Source organism: Trichoplax adhaerens, genomic scaffold, assembly GCF_000150275.1.
Source record: "Trichoplax adhaerens TRIADscaffold_8 genomic scaffold, whole genome shotgun sequence".
NCBI lineage: Eukaryota > Metazoa > Placozoa > Uniplacotomia > Trichoplacea > Trichoplacidae > Trichoplax > Trichoplax adhaerens.
In genome coordinates this window covers 2,127,251-2,142,379 of record NW_002060950.1, presented here as the reverse complement: position 1 = coordinate 2,142,379, position 15,129 = coordinate 2,127,251, and the positions used below count along the sequence as shown (strand labels likewise).

The 15,129-nt window shown below is 34.7% G+C and overlaps 3 protein-coding genes across 3 annotated transcripts; 2 read left to right on the top strand and 1 right to left on the bottom strand.

The window, feature by feature from the left end:
* Positions 1-2,870: 2,870 nt before the first annotated feature.
* Positions 2,871-3,545, top strand: TRIADDRAFT_58667 (uncharacterized protein; the record flags this gene model as incomplete). Its single annotated transcript, XM_002114773.1, has 2 exons — positions 2,871-3,249; positions 3,496-3,545. 2 exons carry the CDS (start codon positions 2,871-2,873, stop codon positions 3,543-3,545), a joined length of 429 nt encoding a protein of 142 aa, XP_002114809.1.
* Positions 3,546-6,053: 2,508 nt separating this feature from the next.
* On the top strand, positions 6,054-6,762 carry TRIADDRAFT_14780 (uncharacterized protein; the record flags this gene model as incomplete). Its single annotated transcript, XM_002114772.1, has 2 exons — positions 6,054-6,267; positions 6,563-6,762. Coding segments are annotated over 2 exons (414 nt in total), but the record flags the coding sequence as incomplete, so codon positions are not given.
* Positions 6,763-9,418: 2,656 nt separating this feature from the next.
* TRIADDRAFT_50611 (uncharacterized protein) lies at positions 9,419-14,710 on the bottom strand (the record flags this gene model as incomplete). Its single annotated transcript, XM_002114596.1, has 8 exons — positions 9,419-9,589; positions 9,692-9,751; positions 9,837-9,970; positions 10,066-10,168; positions 10,260-10,481; positions 10,592-10,723; positions 10,811-11,011; positions 14,558-14,710. 8 exons carry the CDS (start codon positions 14,708-14,710, stop codon positions 9,419-9,421), a joined length of 1,176 nt encoding a protein of 391 aa, XP_002114632.1.
* Between the last annotated feature and the right edge of the window lie 419 nt (positions 14,711-15,129).

Genomic DNA, 15,129 nt, shown 5'->3' with positions numbered 1-15,129 from the left:
ATAGTGATGCAGGTGTTATATGGATGTTTAAAGGGATAAATTATATGGCCGAATCGGGTTATCGTCAAAGATTCATGGGAATAAGTGAGCATTAGCCGGACACCTTCAAGAAAGACATGTATTACTCCTCCATTTTTTTTTAATATTTTTTTTTTTCCTTAACTTTACAATATAATTCCTCTTTTGAAGTGTTACTGCATCGCAGCAAAAGGTGTATTAATTATTAATCCAGTTCAAATCATAACTGAATTCTTGATTTTATCGATTAATACCATATTTAATTAGCGATGATGATGATCTTAATAGGATAATAAATAATAAAATAAACTGATTGACCATTCTGTCGTATTTTACAACATGGGCAAGTCATAACCTCGGCACTATACAATATTTCGATTGAACTCATACGTTACACAATCTTGCTACCTATTGACAACAATAAGGATATACTTCCGATTCTACACAGCAATAAGTTTAGAATCAATGCGGAGATTGAGAATTGCTTTGGACGTATGTTTCTCTGACGTTAAGCAGCATAGACGTCATCCGAACATACGTACAGAATGTACAAGGCCACATTGTGCCAATGGATCGAACATACTGTTTCCGCCACCTTTTCAGATGTCATACATAGCTAGGCGAATTATTTTCAATTTTCTGTCCAATTGAGGGTAATTTATACTTGATTTTAGTAGTCAATGAATAGGCTAGATAGGGCTGTGCATTCAGTACACCAAAAATAAACATCATTACGCCGACTTTCCGTATTGCAATGATCTAAGGACGGTATAAGTATGATATCATTATAGACGCATATAACGTCTATTTATTTTTTTTTGGATGTTAGTTCGTATGACTGCATCACGATTATTTCATTGAATCAACAGCTGATTTGATGACTGTGTGGAAAAAAAAAAGATATGAAATATCTACGTTATATTATACAGTAGATTGGTTCTACTGTATACGATTTAGGAGTCTTCAATTAGGAAGAATCAAAAGAAGGAGAGGCGAAGGAGTGCTAATTTTCACTGGCCATTCAGCGATTTCTTTCCTTCTATACTGTACGGTAGTCGTTGACCCAGTGCATAGTGCCAACAGGCTCACTACTGTAGTGAGTACCTGTGTAGGTCAATTTGATAGTAAACATCAGACTGCAGACTGGGGGAAGTACAATACTGTATTGTACGTTACGATCACCATGAGTGTCACCTGTACGACACAGTACGTGCAAGCAGGTCTATACTGTAATATTGAGCAGCAGACGACTTTAACATTTTGATGTCACTGTTCGTCACCATTCTAGACTACCCCATTTAACTCTACTGATCCATTCTTGATTGTTCAACATATCGGTGGCTAACTATGCAAATCCAATTACGCATTTAGTCAAATATAGCAATGGCATAATCGTACAGTATTCTCGCTTTCATTGTTAACAAATACAAAGCGGAATCATTTTGGAAGCTGTTCACACAGTACAGTACTGTATTGTACACGACAGTGTACAGTACACACCTTACAATACAATGTACAGTAGAATGGTGTGTTTTCTTTGTTTCTGATTCTAGGACGTGGTGCAACATGCTGACACGGCACTGGTGAGACTCTCAGTGGATGACTGGCATGCTATATATAGTTGCATGGTATTTGCCTGCAGTTTACTATTGAAACTTTGTTACAACACAGCACTAGTTTAACGTCAAATTTTGCTGGTAGAATCTCGGCTGGAGCTGAGTTATACCGTATACGAAAAAAAGAGCGCAAGGACAACTTTAGTTCTCTTCTTCTTCCCTTTTTCACTTGCCTCTTCTACATACTTCATGATACGCTGAAATTGATTGGTAATAGTGTCTATATTGGCGACATTAATCGCATTATTGAAAGAAAAAAAAGAAATTGGGCATTCATTGTACTTACAGTTCAATTAAAAGCAAATCAAATTACACAGACGCGTATTGCCTAGCTGATATCACCCTCTTGTCAGTTGGACTATTAAAGGGGACTGGATTCTGCTAACTTTGGTATACTATCCTTGCCTCTTGTCTTGACTGACTCCTTTTCCGATTCTTCAAGTTAATTGATGTCAAAGCACCAAAGTACCTTTCTTTTTTTATTCTTGTCGTAAGCGCTTCATCTTTTAGCTTTGGTTGTAAGCTTGCGCTTGATCCCAACAACAGTTAGCCCAAATTACACTCCTTTGCTCGAGATAGTTTGCAGTCAATTTTTACAATTGGTATTTCCAGCTTAATTGATTCAAATCCTACCTTTCGTTAGTCCCATAATCATTAACTCTATTTTGCATTGCTTGCCGAAGCAGAAATAGGAAAACAAGAGTCCTACAACGCTACGACTTATCGTACATGGACAGTACTACTCTACTATTGACACGGTCATAGAATCCAAATCTGTTCAACTCGAACTTCCAAATTACTATTTACATTAAGGTTAAACTGTTTCCTTACTAATTGATTGTCGACTTTTATTGAAATGTATTAACTTTTATTAGTTAATCCTCACGTCGTTTTTAAAGTAATTAAAACACACATTAATTGCCTATTCTAAAAAAATTATTGATACCCTGTAGCTGCTGTACTGTACTATACTGTACAGCTCTGACCATTGACGCTTAATTTTGAATTTTTTTTTTTTTTTGGTACTGTACTTTTCAGTACTGCCGACAGTGCAGTGCACTATACAAATTACATTATATGCATTACCAGCGCGTAAGAATTACCAACTTGCGTGTTTTGAACTATTTAGCACTGGATTTTGTAATTGATTACAGTGCTGAACTGCCTAATACTAAATTTTAAATCATTTGCCTTACTGCACCAAATTTATTATTACATATTGTACAAGTTAGCAAAATGGCTGAAAAAGGCCTAATATTAAAGTCGATGTCGGTAGAGGAAGTTGCCCAAGCTGCTCGCCTTCGTAATGGAAATATATTAATTGTGGATTGCAGACCTTTTTTGTCCTATAACACTTGCCATATCAAGACATCTATAAACATTTATTACAATCACATAATGAGTCGAAGAAAGAATAATTGCAAGATCTCCGTATATGATTTTGTTCAATGCTCGCGTAAGCGTGACAAGCTATTGAACGGACACTACAATAGCGTCGTTTTTTACGATCAGTCGAACGATGATATTGATTCTATTCCCGCTGAAGATGCGCTATATCGAGTACTTAATTTATTCGTTAAAGAACGCATTGGTAAAGAATTCTTCGTGATGAAAGGTAAGCTGGACTCAGCAGATGCTGCTAAGAGACTAAAAATCTTAAATTGTGCATTTTTTATGATATCATTTGTGCATTGATCATACACTTGAAGGAAAAGAAGAAAAAGTGCCATGACTGTCACAGTCTATTTTTAGTCTATACTGTACTAGTCAACTTGATCAATTTAAGATAGTAATACCGGTTATGTTAATTACGTTATACGATACAATGATAACGGACTGCTAAATATTTCATAATATATAGGGGTATATAATATGAGAATCACTCTTGATGGTCGTATAAAACGCCTTTGACATGAATTAGTTAATATTATTACGGGTGTAAACTAGCTCGGTTTGTCGATATCATCTTTCTAGTTTTAAATTGGTTATCACTTAATTAACTTGGTTTTTCGAACGTTTTTTTATTTCGCTATTTTGTTGGTTTTCAATAGTAAAACTTATTAAAAGTCATACTGTACAATGTGCATGAGCCTTTATCAAATTTTGTCTTTCAGCAATGATCAAAATTTGGAAGTTAATCAATTACCTTCGTAGAATATTTGTAATATTTATAGTTAAAATAATAGGAGTAGGATAGTATCAAACTGCGCGCCTTTACCAATAACTTAATAGATTTAACTCCACTAAAATCAAGCGCTTTTAGTGTCTAATAAAAAACTTACCTTTAGTATTTTTCCCGAGGGTATTTAGCATTTTTTTTTCCGAGCGGAAATCTCAAGGGAAGAATTTTCGGGTCAATTACGATAGATCTGTATCAAATCAGCCAGTTGTTACAATTTGAACCATTAATATCATCAGAAAATTTTCCTAGGTGCAATAGTCCCTACTTTAAATTAGTTTACTGCCAGTTTTGTTTTATAGCATACTACTTTAGTCAGTATAACTATGCTACCAGGGGATCAGATTGTCAATAACAATGCATCAAGCAGCTCTATTTATAACTTAGCTAGCTTCGAGATGTCAGCTTCCATTTCGTTGTAAGGTATCGTTAAGTCACTGGAATATTATATTTACGGCAGTGAATTTGACCTATGTTCTTGTGAAACAGGATTACTTTAGTCAATAGCGCCTAGATAAATTCATAGGCTATGCTAAATTTACGGTTTATTAAGGAGTTGTGAAGCCAGGTACTTGCATTAACGGTATTTTGGTATTTGAGCTTCCGAGGATGTCGGGAAGCCATTAATAACGTGAATAATTAAAAGCAAGTGATCGCTAACGGTAATATTTCTCGTCCTCATTTGTGCGCTATTGACTTTAGTAATTTTTTACTTGCATAGTTGTTTAATATTTTATGTATATTCAGTAACGTCTCACTGGTAACCTTAACATTCAATTTCAAAAGTGATTACAACATTAAATATTGTCGGTTGACTGGAAAAAAATAGCTGGTCATGATCACACAACAACTGCTATTCTGTGCGTGACTTTGAAGCCAATCATTAATAGTCTATAGAAAGATCGAATGACTTGTATTTCTTTGGCGATCTTACACTACTTTTAATTACGTTACTGCCTGTTTACCATGCTGCTATATGCTCTGTAGCAGTTGCAGAAGTTTGCCATGGCACGACTATTTTTGTTTTTTTCGTTCTCATCGGATTAATATCAAAGACTCATTGATATGAAAATGCATGAAAGGTGTAGAAACGACTTGAAGATAAAAATAGCTCGAAAGACAATACACTTCGTAAATGTATAATGAAATTCTAGTTACTCCCTGTTGAGATTTTATTATAGAATTCGGCCTTTATTTATTGATTTATTGATTTATTTTGTAAATGTATGGACATACTCTTTTTACCGACTATTTTTAAAATACAGCATAAACAAGGATTTCAAAGAAGGCTACGTGCTTTGCAAAGTGAACGATTTACGTGTAGATTAATAAATATAAAATAGCGGTACAGTAAAATGGTAATAGTTATGCTAGATGGCCTCTATAGTTAGTCAGTGGCCGCGTAGAAACACGACTTGATTTAGTCGGAGTAGGGCTGCCAAACTCTATAGTACTGTTGTAAAGGCGACGAGATGGTTGGGACTGACGGACTAGGGACAAAGTTCAGAGTTCGCAGTAAAAAACGTGGGCACCGTACCATACGGTACATGGTAATGCGCACTGTTGTGCCCGCTCACCGGCAGCTGCGACTCCTAAATGAATGAAAAATAGACATGGATTGCGATAATATGTGGAAGATATTAAGCTAACTTGATTAACCGTACTTTACCTGTACATATGGCAACGCAGTGAAGTTATAAACCAACTAGACTGATTAAGCTTTCCAAGTTAATATACGTCCTATGACTGTTATGGGGCTATTTCCTACGTCTATAAATATTAAATGCTACTATAATTACTAGCGAAACCGGTGGAAATTCTACTGAATATAGTCCAGTTTTAGCTTAATAGACGGTCAGAATTCGATTTAATAACGTGACACACGTACAATCGCATTAATATGATTTGATTATTATTGATGTAGCAAATTATGGTAATAGGTATTGTAGTGCGCCGTGCTTCTAAAACAATTTACTTTTCCCTTCATTATGCACTAGTAGATTAGCTAGGAGCTTAAAACTTATACTTATAATGGTATTGATTAATTTCATTTTATTGTTTCAGGAGGGTTCGATAGATTCCTAAATCAATACCCTACAACATGTAAAAAACAGCCACCGACCTTACCTTCTATCCAAAATTGTCATTCATCGTCAGCACGGCACGCAATGGTCAAATTATTACCTGCAGCTTCGTTTACAAACGCTGAACAAGAGCAAGCTATTCGTGAGGGAAGAAGACCCGTCGAAATTTTACCGTTTCTATATTTGGGTTGTGCTGAGCATTCTTCCTCCAAATCTGTTTTAGAAGAATTGAATATAACGGCTATACTCAATGTAACCAAGAATTGTCCGAATTATTTCGAGGATTCACTCGATTATAAAAATATTCCTATTGATGACTCTCTTAATGCTGATATTCAGAAATGGTTCGATGATGCTGTTGGTTTTATTGGTAAGAATTGATAGTACTTCGCTTAGTTCGACTAACAGTATTACATTAACTAATTGTATTACCGTATTTTTATCCTGCGTCGTACTGTGTCTATAGTATAAAATATAGCATTACTACAGGACAGTGACGCATGGACCGAATATAAATTTTAATACTTTCCGATATAGTCTAGTAGTTGCTATGCAGTCGTACCTAATGTACAATCGAATGTCGATAGGCCGTAGACACTGTTTGAAAACATTAATGTTATTCCAATAGGAGATCCTATTATATTAACTTCTATTTTTCTTATCAGCTAAGGTCAGAAGTTTACACGGCAAGGTATTAGTTCACTGCGTTGGAGGAGTATCACGCTCTGCCACTATTTGCATCGCCTACTTAGTGCATGCATACAGTTACTCTGTTAATCAAGCTTATGATTATGTAAAGAAAAAGAGACCTATTATATCTCCAAATTTAAATTTTATGGGTCAATTAATGGCTTATCAGAGTAGGCATAATGTTAGCGATTGTAGTAATAGTGACGAATCTTTATCACCTGATTACGGAAATGATTGTCATCCTTCCGCGGAAATGGATTGCTCATCATCAACACCAGTTAGTGGTAATGGTGCTTTCGATTTTAATTCTGCAGCTATTACATGCAAATGAAAAGAATAGGAACATTATTAACTGTCTTTAATTACCTCACAAATTTATCCATAATAAATTGAATTACCGTGTTTATATTTTTAACTGAATATGAAAATTATAATAACTGTACTATCTTGCTTTTATTGGATCAAAGATTTCAACCACTTTACTCCAACTTCAATTATTACGAATATATCAATTATGAATACCATTTGATATATATATTTTAATTGTTTCAGAAGTTGAATCGCTCATACTAATATTTTGTCTCATAGAAAATTGCATGCATGCGTAGCTCCGTATCTAAGCAGTGGCTTAAGATGCTAACTCTGAAGTATTGATATGTATATTTGAGAATCTTACTCTTGTTGAGATTCGGTTAATTCATAAACTTCAAGTTATCTTTTTAACGTACATTTTCTACATTTCTGTAATCGCTGAAACTTATTCGATGATTGTAAATGATGTAGAAAGACAACGTTCAATATGCAACTATCTTGCTGTCTATACCGTTCATACAGTAAATTTATTTTCATTCTAATTCTGCATTCTAACTTACTGAAAATGACAAAATTATATTCTAATGTATCAAATCCTATTTTAGCATGCAATGCGATCACTGATATGACAGCGTTCTATTAGGCTAGCTTAACACTGATAGCGTATTAACTTGTCTGCTTTATTGTTGTAACTTTTTCTTTGTAAGAGCTCTGTATAATAGTATATTCGAAGTCGGACTATATTTTCGATGGATGTAAAAGATTTTGAAGTGTATCTGTCAAAATTTAAGGGCAGATTCAAACGTAAGCGAAAGTTGGTATCACCCCTGTAGCTAACAAATCCGGTAATATAACAATTCTTTCCATTTGGTTGTCCGTGATAAAGTGAATTCTCTTCCGAAATTTTTTGATCATGTCTGATGGGATTAATTATTTTTGAAAGAGGCTAGTTAACTATCCCTATCAGTACGGGTAGTAACTGACGGAGCACCTACGTACAGCATTGTTCACAATTAAATGTTTAATGTTATGTTAAAATGGCCTTGTATACTTACAATTCGATATAAGAATATGCATAATCCGCTGTATGCAAAGTAATTCATTACTGGAGTTTATCGTTAATTCAAGTCGATATGTGATTACAGCTATGGCATAATTTGATGTTTTTGTATGGACTCCTAACGGCGATATCATTTCAGAAGCTAAAAATCGGAAATAAATCCTTTGAATGCAAAACGTTGTGAAATTTTTCTAAGTAATCTAAAGTTTAGTCAATGTGATTAGTAGAAGTTATTTTAAGAATTAAAAATTTTTTAAAGAGATGAGTATGTAGCTCATCAGAGATTAACTAGATTCGCTTGACCTCGTACTGTGCTGTCAAGTCACCCCGAGTGCATTTATTGTACAAATCATAGGCATCTACTGTATTGTGTACGAATGGCGATCCATAGAATGCCAAAGCTAATTCCTTACCGCTACCTGAATAGAGACCTAGGGGTTACTTTGGAATAAAATAAATTTAGTAGCTTAACATTTATTATCCGAACAAATGATCACATATCATATCAGTTTTTCTAATTTCTAGGTATTAAAGTCATTTGCGCTTTTGTCAAAAGACAGATATAATCGAACGCTAATGAAGCAGTAGATGGGTATACAGAATAGCACTGATCTAAAAAGTGTGGTAATATTTTAATAAACTTTAAAAAACAATCTATTAATTAATCAATATTGTTATTGATACAGTTGCATACATTTGATAGGTATTTCCTTTTGTGTGATCATTTTTAGAATATATACAGCTTAGAAGCATTGAAATATCAATAACAATATGTGATATTATATTGGTAATAACCACTACTGCTATCAGCTGGACACGGTTAAATTTTGCAAATATATATGATATAATACACCCCTACGCTACGTAAAATATGACCATATGTACTAAAAATGAACTGGATGTAAAGTATTTCAAACGCCAAATAAGTTGCGAATTTTCAATTGCAAACTCGCAAACTTGTCTACAATTTAACCAGAAAAGTATTATGCTGTTAAAGAAATCAGATAGGGTAGTTACTCACTTCCTTTACTTGCATCTTTATCAAATATATAGACTCAACATGTATATGATTCTAGGCTTGCAGTTTATAAGGTATAAGCGGCAAGATTGAGTTTGTTTTTATGACAATCTAACATAAAGCCGGCATAATATATTCTCGAACAGAATTGACAAACACTATTTCGCACGAAATGAACTTGCTAAGTCCTATACAATTAAATACTGTATGTATTATTAATATACGGATATATATGTTACAATAGTACAGTATATTAATAGCAAAATATTACTAAAGAAATTTCTTATAGACTACCATTGAAGAAGTGTTGGGCATTATTATATACTGTCACAATCATCTAAATACCGCACGCAATAGATTGATTCCGTACAGTTTTCGATTTTATATGACCAATCTATATTACAATAAAAATGCCAGACGTAGCAGTTTTTTATAAATCAGTTAACACCACGAAAAAAAGGGAACTTTATCCTGAAAGCTTTGGGTGAAACTATCGCTAATAGTCCTTTTATGTCCTGAAAGCGATCTCTTTTTTTCCACGGTTATTACTGGCATTTGCACTAGCCGCAAAGGTGATTTACCTTCCCGTAATGCTTGTACCAAATTTAAAATCTATAAAACGAATAATGAAGGACTCCAATAAGTATCGAGCATCATCTTGGTGCAAAGGTAAAACGTATAGCTTCTCTATCATAAAAGATCACAATTTATTACCTGTCCTCTCATTACTGCCATCTGCTTGTCAAAGGTATTTTTAGAAAAATCTTTATCTTGCTAATATAAGAAAGCATATGATTTACAGTTATTAGAATAAGGCGGCAATACTCACACAACAGCTTTTTGTAAATCAAGTAGAAACCTTAAAAACCGCGTATAAATCGTCAGTAAGTTCTTGAACAAAATTCATATCCGATAGATTGGCTAGCACCAAGTTTTTAGTTTCTTCCGAAAAGGGAAGTTTAGCTTGAGGAAGCCAGGCCCAGTGGAAGGGATCTATTTAAGATAGTCATTATTTATTATAGCAGCTCTTGTCTGCAAATCTTGATAAAGCTGTCGTAAATTATTATAAATACTCAAATGGCACCTACAAGCTCTCCATGAATCCGGGTGTTTATATGGAAATGCAAGTCCATTGTCGATAGCAGCAATAGAAATATGTGGAACTGATACTACTATACATTCGTCAGCTTCCTAAAATAACATGAAATGATTATATATCGTAAAGCATATGAACAGTGATTAGTTTTATAATAAGCATAATGAAACCAATTTTGCAATTAACCTCTTCCCCTTCGTGCTCTTCTAGTTCGAATTTATCATATTTTATTAACCAATTTCCGTTGCCACGATCAGTATTTCTAATAATATAATCTAAAACCACTAATTTCTCAAACAATAACTGAAATTCTTTGGCTGTTTCTTCCGGTAATGGTTCAGCTTCGAATCTTCTCAAATGGAAGTCAGCATCTTTATAATTATGGACAAATCGCTGAAACGATCCCGCCTATGGGATATGATTGAACTCTTTAATACTGCGTAATTAAAATCTTGAAATAGATTAAGCTGAATGAACAACATTGGTATGCTTGGTATGATTATATAAGTAGTAATTACTTTTCGTGGCAAGCCGTGTTTAACACGCTTGCCGAGACTTTCAGGAAGTTTTTCTGATGTAAAGCGTACTGTTCTGGTCCACGCCTTGTTCAGCTTTGAATAATTGAAAGTCTTGCTAGCTAGCTTAACCACCTAATTATACGAAGTATGAAAAGACGAGCGTTAAATAATGGCTTACAAGGGATATGACATCATTCAAAGTAATCTTTAAAATAGAACCTTGGTAGTTGGGACGACATTTAAATTTAATTTTGCATCTACGATGCTAGCGCCAACTTCAGATAAGTAACCCTGGTTAGGTACAAGACATGCTCTACCAAAGCAACAAGGACAACATGACCTATGAAACCATTTAATCCATTTCGGATTCATGGGACCGTAGGGTTCTTCATTTTTAGGTTTAAAAACTCCAACGATATCCTGCAATGGAAAAATATGTGCATAGCTCAGGTCAGTGTAATATGACACAAAAATTTGATCGAATTAATTTATGAACTATTTGTAGCTACCCCTTTTGTAAGTACTAGAACAAGTCAAAAATTAAATTCTATGCTCATGCATCCAATTCGCGGATTGCAAGTTATAAAATCGAGGAAATACTGTTACACTCCACTGACGGAAATGACAATTAGACATCATTTCAATCTGACTGCAATTTCAAATCGAATGATTCGATTTCTCTCACTAATATAGGCATAATATGTACAATTGACTTTACTGTCAATATCAATTATTACGAACAACTGATGGCTACTATTTCGTTTGGTTGTTTTACGTGCCTATAAGTGTTCAAATTATATAACGGTAGTCTGAGACAGCGACCCGATCATAGCATGCTGTGGTTGTAGTTAGTAGCTAAACAAGCAGTTGGTAATGTCTCAACTATTAGATCGAAATACATGAATTTATACTGGATAAAATGCGGCAGTTATAGGCCGTACGTAGAATTTTGTCTGTAATATCGTAGTAATAAGGAAAAAGGTGCAAATTATTCGACCGTAAATTTATATTATAGTATAGTTGCCATCATTTGACTAGTATATGATTGAAATGATGAATTTATAATCTGTCTGTGCTGTGTTGTACGAGCACTGTATGAAGCTACTGATATTTTATTTTTTGTAAGGAGTCTAGTAGTAATTACTACCATCGGTTGAACCATAACTAGAGCTGATAGTTATAATTTACTGCATTTGCATCGTTAGAGCCCATGTCATATTCTAAGAATAATTTCTTCTATCTAGGCTATTACGTTATATCATCGATTAAGTCTTGATGTTAATATTTATCCATTACATTTATTTATCTATTCCTACTAGTTCAGGAATGGTTTGCTTGAATTACAACATTCATATCGGAAAAGTTCGGTGATGCCACTTTAATTAAACTGCCTTGTCATCAGCCAATATAAATGTAGCGCCTATTTGGAACTTTTAATTCAAATATTGAATACGTTAGCTGGCTGTCTATCGTTTTTTTGGGCGAATTCCGTCTCATGGTACGATACGGATGATGTTTACGCTCGGAAAAATGAACATACTTATAAATACGATTCTACCGTGAATAATGTCAATGGTTGCAGTCTTACAGAAGCGATTAATGAGTGACTATGAAAGTCTATACGATCTCATGAAATGGAGATTGATGACTCTACTATCGATTAACGTCTACAAAGTTGTGTTTCAAAATGGAGACTACAATAAATTATTAGTAGAGATACAGAGTCCTGAAGTTAGCTGAACCATTTTAGCAGTCTCTAACTGAACGATATCATTGGTTATTATCATATTTACAGTTCATTCAGATACGTATTTCCAGTCAACTTCCAGTCATAGGCTAATCATTGAGTTTTTAAAAATTCAATGACTATAACCTTTCCACCTGACAGAGAATAATGGATTGTTAGTTTGAAAGATTCGGTTAACTTTGTCCTTCAATCTATTACGGTACTCCTTGCTATCCAGAAGTAGTATTTCGAATAGGAAGGTCAATAGCCAGTCGATACTATCGCTTTAAAGTTTTTACTGACGATCATCATTTAAAAGTTGCAAAAATGCTTCACTACTTGATTATTTACTTCTCTCTGAATGAATTATTACTTATTATCATTACTAAGCATGCTTGTGACTCGCATGAGACTGAATAAAAAAGAAAGAAATGATTGAGCAACTGTCACAAATGCACGTACATAGCTCAATAGGAATTTATCATTTTGTTTAGATCCATCAATCAATGCAATTGTAACAATATCCCCCCAAATTGTGTTATGTTCAAGAGGGGGGCAGCATGCATCCATTGGCACACTTGTGTATTAGCAGTAGAGTACAATAAATCAAAATATTCCTATTTATTATTAGTAATGCCATAGTATGGGTATGCTGATGGATCACTAGTCGAGTGGTCATCAAAATAAATACAAACTGGGATCACTATAGGAATATTCAACGACGAAGTCTTACAAACGCGATTGATATGCATAATACGTCTATAATTTCGGCATGTCAAAGGTTCGACTCTGTACAAAACTAATTAGTACTTACAGTACAGTTGTAATTACTTCAATGTTGAAACTACTGTCTTTGCATGCAATGGCTTTTGGTTCGTTGACTAATTTGATCACTTATCGCCTGATGGTAAAATCTTCCATGTACATTTGTACACTGTACTGTACATGTACAGTACTGCAGTGATAGGCATTCAGGGACTTCTAAGGTGCAGTCACACGATGGATTCTTCCCTCTTAGAAGTCCCTGATGTTGTGTTTTGCATATGCTAGCACTATATCATATTACTGGGGGTAAATGAATGTGAAATCCTTTAGCCATGAAAAGTTCTAAAAAAAACTCATGGTATGTATGGCGTTGTGGTTTTCGTCTTGATTATAGCAGCAAATACAAAGGATACTGTAGTTTACTGTTAACGATGAACTTGTAATCCAATGAAAAAAATCAATTCAGATATTATTGGATTACAGTACAATTCTACCGCAGGATTGATTAGTCGGTATGCTTAGCTGTAGTTTTTGTCATTTCATTCATGTTAGCCGATTCTTCTGCCCTGTGAGAAGACGCTTATTATATATTATAAATACTGATTAACAAGAGAACAAATGAAAATAAATGCTTCTACCCGGAAAAATTTTCGAATACCAGTTTAGCTAATATTAACCTTAGAACAGACCTTCATAAAATAGACTCAACACTATTGTACTGTATATCAATTTAACATAACAACCCCAGTATCAAAGTTGATTTGAAGACAAATGCATTTACGTTTTTACGACTAGTTCCATGTCGATAGGACAAGTAATACGTATATGACGGTATATCGAACACGGTAATCGGGCAATTGAATTTTCTCCTATCGCTCAAATAAGATAATGTCTACTTTATCTACAGTTTCGCTAGTGATTAGAAAATGGACTAACATTTCATAATACTGTCTCGTATGCCTTTTTGGATCATACTGAAGTCTAGAAGTCACGAGCAGTATAACCGCCTATGTACTCGGCGCTAGTGCTGCATGCCAATTGAATTATCGCTCTGATATCAGGTAAATTGGATGGTTGAAAAATTGGTTGATTTGAAATTGAACTTATTTATGCTACTGTTGTTGTCAACGCTCTCTCTCTTAATTGTCTTCCGTTACGAAATAACTTTCCTATAATAAGGTAGAATCAATTTTTTGCTAGATGTCTACACTATTGGAAGACTATTTCGCCAGCGATTTGAGTGAACGCCTACGAATACTGTACGATACTGTGCCATATTAGCTCGATAACGCGGTAGACTTAGAATGATGACAGCGTTACTGTGCCATGTTGTAGGCAGTAATATCGCCTGAAATCAAGATGATATCGTATCGGGGGATACGGAAAGAGTAGTTAAAAACCTTGCACACTAAAAGATAAACACCTTAGGACTAATTGGATTGGGTCAAAGTAGAAAAGAAGCTAATTCATCATACCCTGTTGGTATTGCGGACGAAATAACTGCCACTGCTTCCTTGCGATATTCTCTCGGGGTAAATGTCTTGATCAATGGCTCTCTCGACATCTTTGATAATACTTTCAAATTCAGGATCATCGAATGAATTATCATCTTCGACATCACTATCCATTCTTGCTGTTAATAAGGGCCTAGTTTCGCCAGACGTACTATTATTACCAGTTTGGAGTCGCACTAGATGCCGAGACCTGGATTGACCATGATCTGTCCTCGTTGGATCGGTATTAGGAAGAGCAGATGTATTACCGAGGCGATTCTGATTTCTAGATAAGATGCGAACATCTGGTAAATCCTCCTCTATATTATCCATGCGACTTCAGTTTTAGTAGTAATATTATTCCTCATCAAAGTTGTAATATTGCTGATTGGCTCAATGGAGATGGGCCATATGTCAAGTCTATTCTTGGCTATTTCTTGCCGCTGTTGAATGATTCTACCAGGGTGCACTCTGTATCGTCTCGTCTGGAGTGAATAATGCCTTATCTACTGGGTTTACAACACAATTCGATTGATCGCTACAGTATGGAATAG